The sequence below is a fragment of the Populus euphratica genome, unplaced genomic scaffold, assembly GCF_000495115.2.
Source record: "Populus euphratica unplaced genomic scaffold, PopEup_1.0 scaffold870.1, whole genome shotgun sequence".
NCBI lineage: Eukaryota > Viridiplantae > Streptophyta > Magnoliopsida > Malpighiales > Salicaceae > Populus > Populus euphratica.
This window is the reverse complement of record NW_011500732.1, coordinates 5,556-21,696: the sequence shown is the minus strand read 5'-3', so window position 1 is coordinate 21,696 and position 16,141 is coordinate 5,556. Positions and strand designations below refer to the sequence as shown.

General features: G+C 31.4%; 1 protein-coding gene across 1 annotated transcript in view; it reads right to left on the bottom strand.

The window, feature by feature from the left end:
- Positions 1-10,488: 10,488 nt before the first annotated feature.
- The window catches only part of LOC105116183 (probable polyol transporter 6), a 7,342-nt gene continuing 1,689 nt past the window's right edge, over positions 10,489-16,141 (bottom strand). The window contains 4 exon segments of the mRNA XM_011013400.1: positions 10,489-10,940; positions 10,943-11,420; positions 11,486-11,901; positions 12,092-12,380. Of these exon segments, the coding sequence (XP_011011702.1) occupies positions 10,489-10,940; positions 10,943-11,420; positions 11,486-11,901; positions 12,092-12,380 (1,635 nt within the window).

Below are 16,141 nucleotides of genomic sequence, written 5' to 3'. Positions count from 1 at the left end.
ATGATTTACAAGAAGTGGACTTTACTGAAAAATTAATTCATGATCAATTTCCAACCACTTCCAGTGAAATTGAGATTGATGAATCTGATGATTTGCAAATGATTTATTTTTAGGAAGAATCAAAGACAAGTAATTGGAGGCCACAAATTGAGGAATTGCCACCACGATCAATTAAGTCCATACCTTCAAGTGTTCAACCACCAAAACCTGATTTGAAGCCATTGCCATCCAATCTCAAATACTCATTTTTGGGAGAAAATGAAACTTTTCTAGTAATAATCTCTTCCAAACTTAATGCACATCAAGAAGGTAAGTTATTACAAACTCTGAAAATGCACAAAAATGCATTAGGATGGACCATAACTGATATAAAAGGAATTAGTCCTTTAATTTGTACACAAAATTTATTTAGAGGAAAATGCTAAACCCTCTAGAGAAATGCAACGAAGGCTAAATCCTAATACGAAAGAAGTAGTGAAAAATGAAGTCATTAAGCTTCTAGATAATGAAATCAATTATCCTATTTCTGACAGCAAATGGGTAAGTCCTACCCAAGTTGTACCCAAGAAGTCTGGAGTCACTGTGATAACAAATGAGAACAATGAGTTAATACCCAAGAACAGATCATTTTCCTTTACCTTTCATGGATCAAATCCTAGAAAGAGTTGTAGGTCATGAATTTTATTGTTTCCTAGATGGCTATTCGGGTTACAACCAAATTGAAATTGCATTGGAAGATCAAGAAAAGACTACTTTCACATGTCCATTTGGTACTTTTGCATATCGAAGGATGCCTTTTGGATTATGTAATGCACCAGCCACATTTCAAAGATGCATGCTTAGTATATTTAGTGATATGGTTGAACATTTTCTTGAGATTTTCATGGATGATTTTTCTGTTTTTGGCGATTCATTTGATGATTGTTTGACTAACTTAGAAAAGGTTTTGACCAGGTGTGAAGAGAGGAATCTTGTGCTGAATTGGGAAAAATGTCATTTTATGGTAACAAACGGCATTGTACTTGGTCACATTGTTTCATCAAAAGGAATTGAGGTTGACAAATCTAAAATCGAGTTAATTGCAAACTTGCCAACACCAAAATCTCTTAAAGATGTTAGATCATTCTTAGGACATGCTGGTTTTTATAGAAGGTTCATCAAAGATTTTAGTGTAATATCTAAGCCTTTAAGTAACCTTCTAACAAAGGATACTATTTTTGAATGGACTGAACATTGTGAAGAAGCCTTTGTTAAACTTAAAAACTTGCTTACTTGTGCTCTTATCATTCAACCTCCTGATTGGTCATTACCTTTTGAATAATGTGTGATGGTAGTGATTATGCCGTAGGTGCTGTTTTGGGACAAAGAAAAGATAAGAAACCTTATGTAATTTACTATGCAAGTAAAACTTTAAATAGTGCTCAAATGAATTATACCACCACTGAAAAAGAATTACTTGCAGTAGTATTTGCATGTGAAAAATTCAGATCTTATCTTATTGGCTCACCTGTTGTTGTTTTTAGTGATCATGCAGCATTGAAATATCTTCTTTCTAAGAAAGATTCTAAGGCTAGATTGGTGCGGTGGATTTTATTACTTCAAGAATTTGATATCACAATCAAAGATAAGAAAGGCAGCGAAAATGTTGTCGCAGATCACTTGTCAAGATTGAGAACAGATTCGAAAACTGACATCACACCAATCGATGACTACTTTCCTGATGAATCTTTACTTTCTATCTCTACAATGCCTTGGTTTGCTAATATTGTCAATTTTCTTGTTTCAGGACAATTGCCAGCTCATTGGAGTACCCAAGATAAAAGAAAGTTCTTGAACGAAGTGAAGAACTTTTATTGGGATGATCCTTATTTATTCAAATATTGTCCTGATCAAATATTTCAAAGATGCATTCCTGACGATGAGGTAAGTAGTGTCATTAAATTTTGTCATTTTGAGGCATGTGGGGGTCATTTCTCGTCAAGAAAGACAACTGAAAAAATCTTACAAAGTGGATTTTATTGGCCCACCATGTTCAAAGACTCACATGCATTCTGCAAGTCTTGTGAAAATTGTCAAAAGTTGGGATCTATTTCAAAACGTCACATGATGCCTTTAAATCCTATTATTGTCATTGAGATCTTTGACTGCTAGGGTATAGATTTCATGGGTCCATTCCCTCCATCATTTGGTTTCTTATACATATTAGTCGCAGTAGATTATGTTTCAAAATGGATAGAGGCAATTCCAAGTCGAAACAATGATCACAAAACAGTGATAAAGTTTTTGAAAGAAAATATTTTGAGTCGATTTGGAGTCCCTCGAGTCATAATAAGTGATGGTGGAACACATTTCTACAACAAGCCATTTGAGTCTTTAATGAAGAAATATGGAATCACACACAAATTTGCCACCCCTTATCACCCTCAAACAAGTGGACAAGTAGAGCTTGCTAATAGGGAGATCAAACATATTTTGGAGAAAACAGTGAACCCTAATAGGAAAGACTAGTCTTTAAGACTTAATGATGCACTTTGGGCTTATCGAATTGCTTATAAAACATCATTAGGTATGTCACCTTATAGACTAGTCTATGGAAAACCTTGTCACTTGCTTGTGGAACTTGAACATAAAGCTTATTGGGCTATTAAAGCTTTCAATTCAAATCTGGATGATGCTAGTCAACTGCGAAAATTACAAATAAATGAGCTTGAGGAAATAAGAAATGATGCATATGAAAATTCAAGAATTCATAAAGCAAGAATAAAAGAATTTCATGACAAGAAAATACAGAGAAAAACCTTCAATGTTGGTCAAAAAGTCTTGCTTTATAATTCTCGACTGCATTTATTTCCTGGAAAATTAAGATCAAGATGGAGCGGTCCTTTTATTGTGAAACATGTGTATCCATATGGGCCTATGACATCGAGAATCCAAAGAATGGCAAAGTTTTCAAGGTAAATGGGCATCGTCTGAAAGTTTACTTTGACAATTTTTCAGTTGAACATAACTCTATTGAATTGGGTGATTTTATTTTATTTTATTTTTTATTCTTATATAAATATTGATTTTATTTTATTTTATTTTTGTTTCTTTTTGAGTGATTTTTGCAAGTTTCTTTCACCCCGGTCAAATGGCGGATAACGGTACTCCGTGACTTAAGTCGGTTCTTTCAGTTTCCCACAATTATTGATATCTGTGTATATATTTGTGCCATTCTTTGAATATCTCTTCCAATTCTCATTTGAAAATGGACACTAATCTTGAAAAATTGAAAAAGTATTTTCCCGCTCTACCTCAGAATGCGATTACAAAAATTTACCGTGCTAGATGTGCAAGATTGAGATTGTTAATGAATCATGGAATTCCTGAAGATATTCGCTGGTTGATTGAAGCAAAGGTCCGATTATCAGGTGAGTCCTTTAACTTCTTCATTTCACACATGCTTGGAACAGGTAAAAGCACTTTTGCAAAGAAGCGTCGTGCAAAACGACTGGATGTCTGTCATCGATGTGCTAGATGGACTTGTAATACACAATGTCAGTCTTTAGGAATGGTATCTATAAACCGTGAAGATAAAATACAATTCATTAAGGATGGCCTGAGTAAGGAGTCTTTAGATAATCTTCTATGGACTCTTGAGACACATCCTAGTGGAGATGTGCATCGTGTAATTCATGATTTATGACCACTATTTCATAAAGAACATGATCGACTTAGTCTTGGGAATCTGACTAAAAAAGACCCTGTTTGCAAGTTTTTAAGAAAACTAAATGGGAAGCCTATCCCCGACCCATAGAGGGCGTTTAAGCCGTTCTTGGACGTAAAATCAAGGGAAGATGTGAGCCACAATCACAACTACTTGTACATACACATGTTTTTTTTTCAAAAGTAAATAAATAAATAAATAAAAAGAGAGAGAGAGAGAGTGTGAGACTCCAGCTGGCCTATATATAGATGTTATGATTGCCTTTCTAATTTCTCATCTATAAAACCCTCTTTTCCTTCCTTTCATTTCTACTCAACCCATACATTCAACAAATACAGAAGTGATTACTAGGGACTAGTAATAAGCTGGTTTGGGGGTGTGATTAGTACTTAAAAGTGCATTTTTATTATGGTTTTATATCATCATTTTGCACTTGAAGTATCAATAACTCCTTAACTAAAGCATGTTTTATAATAATATATCTAATAATATAAGATACCTTTAATTTGTGGTAAATGTTCATTTTAAATGCAGGTCTATCACATAAATGAAAGGATTGATTGATGACTTTAAGAACTTAAATTGCAAGGGCAAAGAGATGACCAAAATTAGAAAAGAGATGTCGGTGCAATCCAAATTGGAACACTGTTCGGTAATTGGGTCATATCTAGAGCTTTAGATCTCAAATTTAGGTCTACTTTATATGGATGGAAAGGTAAGACATAGGCCTACAACTTTCATATGGAGCCCAACATCTAAAAAGGTGATTTTCAAGTCCAAATTGTTGCAATAACAAAGAAGCTTGAATCTGTCCTCCAGCCCGAGCACTGTTCAGTATTTTGGCCATATCTAGAGTTCTAGAAGTCCAAATGAGCTGAATTTTTTACACAAGAAAGCTAAGACAATTGCCTACAACTTTCATGGTTCAAGTGGCTCTAGTTTTGACTTTATCAATGACGTTTTGGGCAGACAAGAGAAGATAAGGATTGTCACCAAGTCAAGATTTGGTCACCCACTCATCAATTAGTCATCAAATCAATAATTCCAAATTTTGGCCTATAAAAGGAGGCATTTGCCATGCATTTAGGCATCTTAGGTTTCCAGATCAAGATCATGCTCTTCCTTTCTCTCTTTGTATTTTTTGTAATGTTTATCCTTTACTTTCATTAATATCAAGTTTATGCCTTTCATTTTTTTTCATTTACTTAGCTAACTTTTATCTTATTTATGTTCTTATTTTGTTTATTTATTTTTCTTTCTTTTATTATGTCTAGCTAAGTTTATTATGTCAAGGTGAAAAGTTTACACTAATGGTGTAAGAATAAGTATAGTGTAAACTCAAAATGGACTTTAATGTTTGATACTAACATGTTTTGTATTTGTTATCTTATTCACTCTTTAATACTTTGCTTGTTAAATGATTAATCTTGATTTATGTTGTATAACACTTGGTACAACAAATACTTGAAACTTTCATAGCTCATACTGTATGGTATAACCGACACCTGAGCTATGAAAGGAACTTGATTTGTTGTTAACATAAGTTATAATCATGAATGCTTGACGAGATTTACAAGTACTAGCATTAATCGAATAAGATGACTAATGTAATCATGTTAACAATCTATAATTTGATTGAAACCTCTTTTGTATGTGGTTTCCAATTGAATAATAAGAGTTTATACTATACTTGTTTGACATACCATTAGTGGATCCTCTAACCTTGACATTTGTTATTATCATCATTTAATCCTTACATTAATATTCCATCTCCAAGTTCTCATCTTCTTTTTCTTTATTATTATTATTATTATTATTATTAGTATTACTACTACTACTATTATTAGTAATATTACTATTATTAGTACTACTACTATTATTATTGTTGTTGTTGTTGTTATTACTATTATTATTGTTCTTGTTGTTATTGTTATTGTTGTTGTATTATTGTTATTTATAATTTGTACAATTAACCTCCCTGTGGTTCGACCCCGGTCTTGCCAGGTTATTTATTACTTCAACACTCCTGCACTTGGGAGAAGACATCAATTTTTTAGTCGTGTCACCTATTCATTTAAAAAATAAATAATCTTAATCTTTTCTTTTCATTTTTAATTTATTTTTGTAATTAAATCCTTTTATAGTCTAATTAGGTAGAATTAAACTTCAAATTATGAAAAGAAAATATCAAATAAAGCACTTAAAATCAAGACTAAAAGAAAATACATGATTCAATTCAAATTCATGTAATTTTTCATTCGTTTAAAAGTTTCTTTTATCTTAAGTCTTTAATTTTAAGAAAGGAGAAGGAAAGTTCCTACAAAACAGTGAAAGAGAGAAATAGTTGGTTGTCATAATTCCGACAACCAAAATGGCCAAACTTAGTGTCGAACGATTCCATTAAAAAAAGGACTTCGATGGTGATGTGTTTTTTCTATAAATATGCTTAAAAACAGATCGACTTTCATTTTGATTTTTTGATTAAGTTGATTTTAGTTTCTTATGTGATTTTAGGGTGTTTTGAAGTTAAATAGGAGGTTTAGGGAGTTTTTGTGTTGTTTGTTAGGTATTTTTGAGTGAAAGTAGTTTGAAAAATAAATTTTCAATAAAAGAAAAAAACCCTGCCCCTCTTACTTTCTCAACCACTGTAGTGGTCGCTGGATTCTAACCTGGGTATTAACAAGCCATGCCATGTACCCCTTATAAGGAAAAAAAATTGCCCAAGTGATATAAATCCCATGGATATAAAAATTTAGAAACACACAAGCAAGATTGATATAATCTTAAAAAGACAAAAATCAAATTTGATATAAAAGTGTGTGACACAATAATTACATGAACCAAGACACCAACATTATTAGGATGAACCTCCACTCAACAATTGGCAAATCACAAATATATATATATATATATATATATATATATATATATATATATATAAGGAAGAATGTCACAAAATCAGTTATACTTTGATAAGTTCAATTGTTCTTTATTCCAGTAAGGAGAAAACAATTTACATCACACAAAATAAAAGTTTATTTAAAATATTATGGTTTAAAAACAAAAGCATAAGTACAAGCTAAATAACCCTATTGTTATTAGGTAAAAACATTTTAAACAAGTTTGAAAAAATAATAAAATACCTCTAAATAAAATAGAAAAGGGAATGTTAAATCAATGAGAAAACTAATACAAATCTTGCATAGTTGTTTCTAAATCTTATCAAAATTTCTTTCTAATGTTTGATTGACTTGAAATTTTAAATGGATATAAAACAAGACCTCTAAAAGTTTTTGGTTAAATTCCAACTTAGTTTAATGATCAGATTAAAAATTTTACATGTTATAACAAAACTATATATTAAAAAAAAATCAACACAAAATCGACTTTAACTCTCCTAAATATGTGTGTAACTCTCCAAAATATACGTGGAAATCTTTGTAATAGTTGTTGCCCCTTAGTCTCTTTGTAGAATTTGAAAAATTATCAAAATTAGTTGCTGAATATCTTTGCATTATTAAAAAAAGAATCATTTCTAAATAAAAAGTTCACAAGTCAAAAAATAATAAATAACAAAATCCATAATGCATCTTCTAACTTGTATTGTGATGTTTTTCAAAACTTTAATTGACTTAAAATTTTAACTTAATATAGAACAATATGTCTGAAAACTCTTGATAAAATCTTACTCTAATCTAACAATAAGATTAAAAGTTATGTTTGATAGTATAAAACTAAAAAATAGATACAATTATACTAAAATGCAAATTTCTTTGCCCAATATTTTTTTGGATTGTATCACAAAACATTCACTCTTATACTTTTTTTTCTTAAAGTCTTAATGCATTAGTTGAACTTTTTTTCTTCATCTCTTAATGCACTGGACTGCCAGGCCTGCATATCTTTTATATATATATTTTAGTTTTATTTTTTAATATTGATTTTTTTAATTAGTTTTTTTTAATTTTATTCTTTAATATTTTTTTGATTTTGAATTGATCTTGAATTTTATATTATATAATTAAATAAAAAATAGTATTGAAATCATTGAATTTAATGAATTAATCCAAGTTGATTAAATATTTTAATATTTTAATATTTTAAAAAATAAAAAATATCATCTTAAATTTTATTTATTTTATTTAAAAAAATTGTAAATGAACACCTTCTCTTTTCCTTTTCTTTTATCCTTTAATTTTTTTTTTCTTATGTTTAAAAATCTTTTAGTCTAATCTACAGCTTGGCGTGGGAAGTATGTCAATTAATTGTGTTAAAGCTGTGAAGCATCAACCTGCTGTTTTATAGTATCCCACAGCTACCATGGAGGAGGAGCGCTTTTTATCTTTCTTTTCGTTTTCTTCCACCATTTCATAATCTAAAAAGGAAAGAAAAGGACTGATAGCTTTGACATGTAAGGCTTAGTTAGGACAATTCCTTTCTTTCCTTTTTGCAGATAAATTTATCTGTCAAGGTTTTGGCCAGTCCTTCACTTCCCTGTTATTTCTATTACACTAAAATTGAAAGGGGCGTTGTGCAAGTGAAGCATTTAAACGGAGGGGTTGGTAGGCAGCACTTATAATTTGTTTTGTACACTTTAAATCACCTGCTCTGTATGTATTCATTATTCAGACAGATTCCACGTTTATTCCGTCAGATCGTATAGTTGGTAAATCTTGCAATTACAAAAAGAAAAGAAAAGGCATCAAGAGGAACCCAGAATCCTCCTCTCAAAATTCAAACATAAAAGGAGAGGGGAAATTGTGGGTGGGAAGAAAGAGAGAGAGTTTTGAAATGTGAGATTCAGGGTGGATGACAAAGGTAGCATTGTCACCTTTTCCATGTTTCTTGCTGGAAAATGGTATGGTGCACATTCTTTATGTTTAAATCTAAGTTAAATTGTATTGCTTTGTCGACATGCTAATAATGTCTGGCCTGAACTTTTTTCACTGCGTAAAAGACAAATGAAGTGCTCTAAGTCTTTGGCTGCATCTAGAAAATGAATCTAAAGAGAGGACTCCTATCTCTGTTAACGGCTTATAAAGCCCTTAATCCTCTTTTTATGCCAAGAGCATCTCAAAGCCTGAGAAGTTTCCAACAGCACAAAAACACATCAAAGGCACCAAAAGCTAACAGACAGTTTTAGGCAAGTTGGATTCAGCTTTTCGAAGTACGAAATTAGCTCAGTGACAAGAGGGAACTACTGCATTGACTTAGATTTCTTGAGCCTACTCTTGCTTTGGTTATGACTAGGAAGGCTCTGAAAATTTTGATTGGACTTTAGTGTTTGACAAATTAATTGACCTCTGGTTAATCTGGGCTTGTCCATGTCCCTCTTTATGTGTGCTTGTCTTTTTACATTTGGCTGATAACATGTGTTAAAATTATTAATTCACCATAATTATCTTTCCAAGTCCTTTAACCTTGGTAACTTCCCTCTTAGGTCACAGAAATAATATTGTTAACAAAAAGATCTGTACTGCATGTCCCAGTAAGAAGTTTGGGCAATAGCAATGGATGGTGATAGTAAACAAAAATTAGCAATAATAAAAATAAAAATAAACGTAGCCATCGAGCTAGATTTCCTGTCCTTGAAAGCCTAGCCCGAATAGTTAGCTATTTGGTGTATATATGACTCATAACACGTGGTCTAATATCTATGCCCTGAGCACACATCTCAATGTATTTTTAGTTTTAAAAAATCAGATTTAAAACTAAAAATTAATTGGTACACACCTTCAAACCACTCAGTGATGATGCCCTTGATAAATTTTCCATACAGACAGTCATTTCCTCCTACATGTCACCTTAAAGGCACCAACTGACCACCCACATCTTCAGCAATGATGCAGCAACCCACTAGAACCAACGACAAACATTAACCTTCCACCAGCGGCACTCATTTCTCTTCGCTCTCCATGACAAGTTCATATAACCGGGGTGTATAAATAACTCAAGTCACTAGGTAAGTCGAGAAGATTCGGCCACCACAAATTCATTTAACGCATTCAAGAACACACTATTCAGAACAAAACGCAAATTCATTTAACGCATTCAACAATTCATTCAAGAACACACTATTCAGAACAAAATTATGTAAGATTTGATTTCATCCCTTTTTATCATCTACAATTAATTCCTACCCAAACTCAATTTTTACTGCTTTTTCAAACTCGGTTCGAAATCTCTCAAGTCATTTTCCATGCAATTTCATTTATTTTCAGAAGAAAGAACGCCAGTGGCAATTCTAACATCTATGACTCCCTCTAACGTAACTGTAAGCCATATATTTCAGTGTTGATCGCGTGCAAATATGATGCAGGACTAATACTTGCACCCATTTTACAAGCTACCCCCAAGTTTTTGCAAGATAATTAAGACCCCTCTTACGCTGTAATTGTTAGGCCTACTGGCTCTCAAAATCCAGCCTGTCAAGGGCTTGCCTCTTCATGTGAGTTTTGTAAAATAAAGATGAGATAATAAACCATACGGTGAAAGATAGAAAGGTAAGCAAGTTATCTTTCTTTTTATACACACAACAGATGCACCATTCTTTGATCTGGAAAGACTCATAGCACCTATATATTTCAAGGTTGAAGTTTATCATTTTTTTCAAAGGCAGCTATTATAATGTATTTTATGTAAACATAAATATATCATCAAGAAGTCTGTTATAGTTGAGATTCAAATTGTAGACCTGATGAGAGTGAGCGTTTTATGAGAAGATTTTATTAAAAAAAAAAGGGGGATGAAAAGTTCAAACTAATTGATCATACACTCTACATTTATCCCATTTCTCTTCCATCGTCAATGCTTGCTTCCGCATTCTTATCCTCGAAGAGAGCCCCAATCTCTTCTAAGGTCTTCCCTTTTGTCTCCGGCATAAAGACATGAAAGAACACCGTGGCCACTACCATTATTCCAGAAAGCACAAAAAACATTCCTCCGAATGTTATCTTCTTTGAAATGGTTAAAAATCTCATAGACATAACTCCGCTGACCAGCCGGTTAACAGATATGGCCAGGCCCGAACCTTGAGCCCGTAATGTCAGTGGAAATATCTCCGACGAGTAGACCCATGTGATTGGCCCAAGCCCTATAGAAAAGAAAGAAACAACCCCACACACAGCCACGACGCATAACACGATAGCCCACATAGGCTTACTGTTGGAATGCTCGAGAAACTTAGAGCCCATTCCCAAAACAGCCAACGACAACGTCATCCCAGCTGAGCCCCATACCGGTCCAGAAAAAGAGCTGAGAACACCACAAAAGAAGTTTTGGCAGATCCCATGATGACATTAACACCAAAGAGCATTTTCTTGCTGTGAATTCCTGCATCCTTGAACACTTCTGGGCAGTAATATATAACAGCGTCATTGCCTGAAGCTTGCATGAAGAAATTAATCCCTAGAGCAGCAATAAGCATTCGGCGAACAGGCCGAGAAGGTCTCAACAGTAGTTCCTTATAAACCCCATGCCCATGCCATTTAGCACTTGAAGAATCTAAATGATCTGACGAAGCTGCTTTTGTTATTTCACTGAGTCTGAAATCAGCTTCTTGTATAGTATCAGTTATTTTAATCAATACCTGCTTTGCATCGTCCAACCTGCCTTGCATTACAAGCCAGCGAGGGGATTCAGGCATTGCTATAACACCACAGCCAATTAACAACGAAGGTATAGCAGCAAGTGTTGGTGGGAGAAACCACTTGTGGTGGTTTTGAAACATTCAGAGGGGATAAAACAAACTGTTTTATTTCAAGAACAAAACTTACAAATATGCTGTGGGAGACCTGATAACGCATAGTTGACAGTGTAACCAAGGAGAGTGCCAAAAGCAACGAAAACCTCAGGAAGGGAGGTAAGGAAGCCGCGTGCCATTGCCGGGGAGATCTCAGCGGAGTAGACTGGAGCAATCATGAGGGAATATCCAACCCCGATACCGGCAATGACACGGCCGGCCATGAGGAATGGAAAGGATGGTGCCAAGCCCATTAGAAGTGCACCGATTAAAAATGTTATGGCTGCTAAGCCTATGGTATAACGCCTGCCTATATAATCTGAGGTTTTTCCTGAAGCCAGTGAGCCTATTAATGAAGAAACATTTAGAACACCAACCAATATCTCTACCTGAGTAGATGAGATTTCTAGGTTTTCTTTGATAAAGAGCACTGCACCACTCATCACACCGATATCTGCAAGTACAAATTTAACCCAACCAACATTAATTGATTTAATTACATTAATTGCTAGCTAGTGTACTAGTATAATATTTTGAGAAGGGCAATTCAGGTTGTTGCTGTAATCGATTCAGTGCCTTTATGCACGTACCGTTTGGGAATGGTACATCAACAAGAAATGACAGAAAGGTGAAATTGGGCTTACCATAGCCTAATAAGATGGAGTATGTAGAGGCCAGAAGAGCACAAGCAAGAGCATGGTTGTTGAGACGGTGAGGCTTAATATTTGTAGGACTATGAACTCCCACCGGTGAAATGGCTTCTTGGGCTTGAGCAAGTTCAGTGTCAGCCATATGTTGATTTCCTTGTCTGCTCCGTTTTCGTCTTCGTCCAAGGACTAATGTTAAATCTGAAGGGACCAGCTTCCATGGGAGAATATAGAGGATGAAAGGAGGAAGGAGGTGAAAAGGTAGGAGTTTGTTGGGCCTAGGATTCTAGAACGCAGGTAAACCACACTACAAACGCACAAGTCAGGCTGGCAGTGACCCAAATACTATACTGGGCGGCAAGGAGTAGTAGCTCGGTTTGGATAACTAGATTTTCACGGTGGCATGGCGGGCACTATCACCATGCATCTACTCTTCCCAGTTAATGATAAGATTTTTACTTTGTTCTTTGTCCTAAAGTTCTTGTTGACCACTCTTTTATCAAAAATATATGTTGTTGTTGGTGTTATTGTAAAACTCAATTGCATGTTTTTTTTTTCTTTTAGAGAAAAATCAAAATAGTGAAGACTAAAGAAAAATTAAGTAAATGTCAGTCAAGCAACTAAATTATATATTTTCAAATATAAAAGTGTTCATAAATCAGGGATTAAAGACGAATTTACTCTTACAGATGTTGAACGATAGAAGGCAAAACTTTCGCCTCTTTACTCTACGCGGTGGTGCTTCCTCTGGATGGGCACAATAATTGCACATGAATCTGTTTGGTCGAGAGTTAAGCATTGGACAAATAAAGTCGCAGGGACTGTGTTCCTGTTACTATAAAAAGGTGACGATTTCATTCTTCACAAAATACTGCGGAATTCAACCTTGTTTTTCGTTTTTATTATCCTTTATTTTTTAACTTCATCTTTAATCATGATTGACTTTAATAATTTATTTTAATTTATTTTTTATAGTAAAAAAATATCTTAATTTTAAATAAATGCTCAATATTACAAAAAAAAATCAATTTTATTGTTTGTGAAAAAATTAAAATTTAAAATTAACAATAAGAAAAAAATTAAGTTTTTTTGTACTATTCAAGATTTCCTTCTATGTTTGTCAATTTTTTTTTCTATAAGTTTAATCCAAAACTTTATTTTGCCTACATTTTAACCTTTGAATTTAAAAATATAAAAAAAAAAGTCATAAAAAACAATAAATAAAAAAGAAAATTATCGATTGATTTCATTTTAATAACAAAAAATATTGATATTTGTTTCAATAGTTTCATTTTACAAGAAAAGTTTCATTGAATATTTTTTATCTTCATCTTACTAGAAAAGGTAGATCAAAGTTGGGAAAGAAATTTTTTTACCTGGTTTAAATTTATGTTTTTGACTTGATTTAGAGGAGTTTTAAATTGAAAAATTGATTTCTTTATGCTCTAATCATGTTTAATAGATGCTCCTAGGTGAAAAAGTTTTTAAAAAATGATTTTTGGGTACTAAAACCTCAATTCAAATTTTCAGCTCTCTTTCTAATAGCTGAAATATAGACAAGCAACTAACGCATTATTTACAAACATAGATAATATATTATTTGTTTTATTTATAAAAATACACGAACAATATATTATTCACTCACTTTAATAAAAAAAAAACTATAATATGGCCATTTGAACTAACCTTCCAGGTCCCACACATGCCTAATTTTTTTTAGGCATCAACTCAACTTGACTTACAATTGTAGGCTCTGTTCACGTAGGTCTTTATCGTTCTTCTCATTTTTAATTTGAATTCACTAAAATTAAATTATTTAAAATATTTGTAGGATATTATTTATAAAATATTGGTTGGTTTTTCTTTTCTTTTTTTTTTTGGATAAGATTATATCATTTTTTTATAATATCAACAATTGTTGTTTTTGTATAGCTCTTAATGAATTTTTATTACTATTTGTTGAATTAATTTGTTGTTTTTTTATGTATATTTATTTTTATTATTGTATGGTTAAAAAAATGGATTCCAGAAATTTCTCCTTGCCAATGCACATACAATGTATTGTTTTTATATTTTCAATACATTTAAGTGAAGATTTTCAATACCTAGTGTTTGCTTATTAAAGCTTGCTTTTATGATTAAGATAAATTGTTGTTCAAAACTATTATTTTGGTGAAATTTCAAAAAAAAAGGCAGCACATTAATAAGATAATGAGGTTTTAATTGAAAAAATATATTTTATATACTTATTTCAAATCATCTAGATTTGTTTTGCATTTATTCAAGTTGTTTTTTATTTCTACTGAATTAAGAACCCAATAAAAAATATTTTTTATTGAAAAGACAATATATTAATAAAAAAGGAGGAATTATACTAGAAAATTATTTTATTTTTTAAATAAGTTGGAATAATTATTTATTTTTACAAAAAATAATTTTATTGCACTATAATTAAGAAAACAAGTTGGATGTATTCATCGCATGACATGATCAGATAACTTAATGTGTCTTTGTATCAACTCATTGACTTAATCTTTAGTTAACATTAATAATTTGTTAATATTTATTAAAATATATAATTTTTTATTTATCATATTAATCACATACATCAACTTTCGATTTGCAATTAAAACTTTAACTTTTCATAGTTGTGTAATATATGCTTATAATTTGTTTGTATTTTTTTTTCTGCATTGAAAAAAAAATAATTTGCCCTGGAGCTTAGGAACTTGACTAGTTTTGATTAGTTGATCTCTATAGCCTTAATTGTTGGTTAGTGTAAACCCAACTCCTTGTTCTACTTGTATTTATATGTTTCAATAAAAAGCTACATTGGACGGTCTTAGATGGTGCTCAAGAATCATAGTTTATAAAATAAAAATATTATTAATTAAATATTTTTATATAAAACAACTATTTTAAAAATATATATACATATAGTATAAAACAAAATCTTACCTTCTATGCAATTATGCATAAGAAATAAACGAAAATAATTCATTAGTATTTATAATAATGAACCATGAATTTTCTTGATTTAGTTCTTTGTACCGAACTATGATCATTACAAAAAATACTTATAAATTACATGTTAGATAAGAACATCTAAGATACCTTCCAAAATATATGAAGGTCTAGAATCCCTCCATATTCTTATGTTTTTCTAGTTTATAAAATCTTTATTTATTTTTTATATTTCTTTGATTTTTTATGGACTTTGTACTAGAAATCATGCAACTTTGTTCCTACAAAACCATTATTAATTAAGATTATGAAAATGAAATTTTAACCTTTTTAAAAAATATATATTATAATTTGAATTTAATTTTATTTAATAATAATGTGATTCTTCTATACTTTTTTAGAAATGTTGTTGTCAGCCTATTTCTAATAAAACATTTCTTGTAAATTTTATAAAATAATTAGTTTATTAAAATTAAAATTTCTTAATATATATATATACACACATATTGTTTTAACAGCCAAAACTAAATCAATAAATTACAAACGCTATTCTCCTCATAGCCTAAACTGCGTTGGGTTTTTATTTCCTGTTAGAATTAAAATGGGAAGGTGATTTTCATTCTCAATTCGCAGGCAATACTACCCATAATCCAAACTGTAATCTGGGCTGTTATGAATTAATAATTTTGTCATTTCCATAGACTTTATTTTCAAAGAGAATCCTAGCCTCGCTTGTTTGCAAAAAAGTTATTTTTTTAGAAAATGAATTCCAGAGAAAGTGAATTCAGAAAATAAATTCCTGAAAAGTAAAGTATTTTTCGATGTTTGGTAATGTTATAGAAAATGAACTGCAAAACACTTTCCAGTGTTTGGTTATGTTATAGAAAATGAACTAAAAAATAACTTATTAATATTTTATTTTTCTCAAGTTTATTAAAATAATAAGGGATAAATCTTACAAATTAAAAAGTTGAATAATAATAAAATTGAAAAAAAATAATTTCATAAATTATCTCAAATAAAATAAATAATAATCAAAATAATAAAGATCAAATCTAAAAAAAAAAGATGAAGAAATTAAAA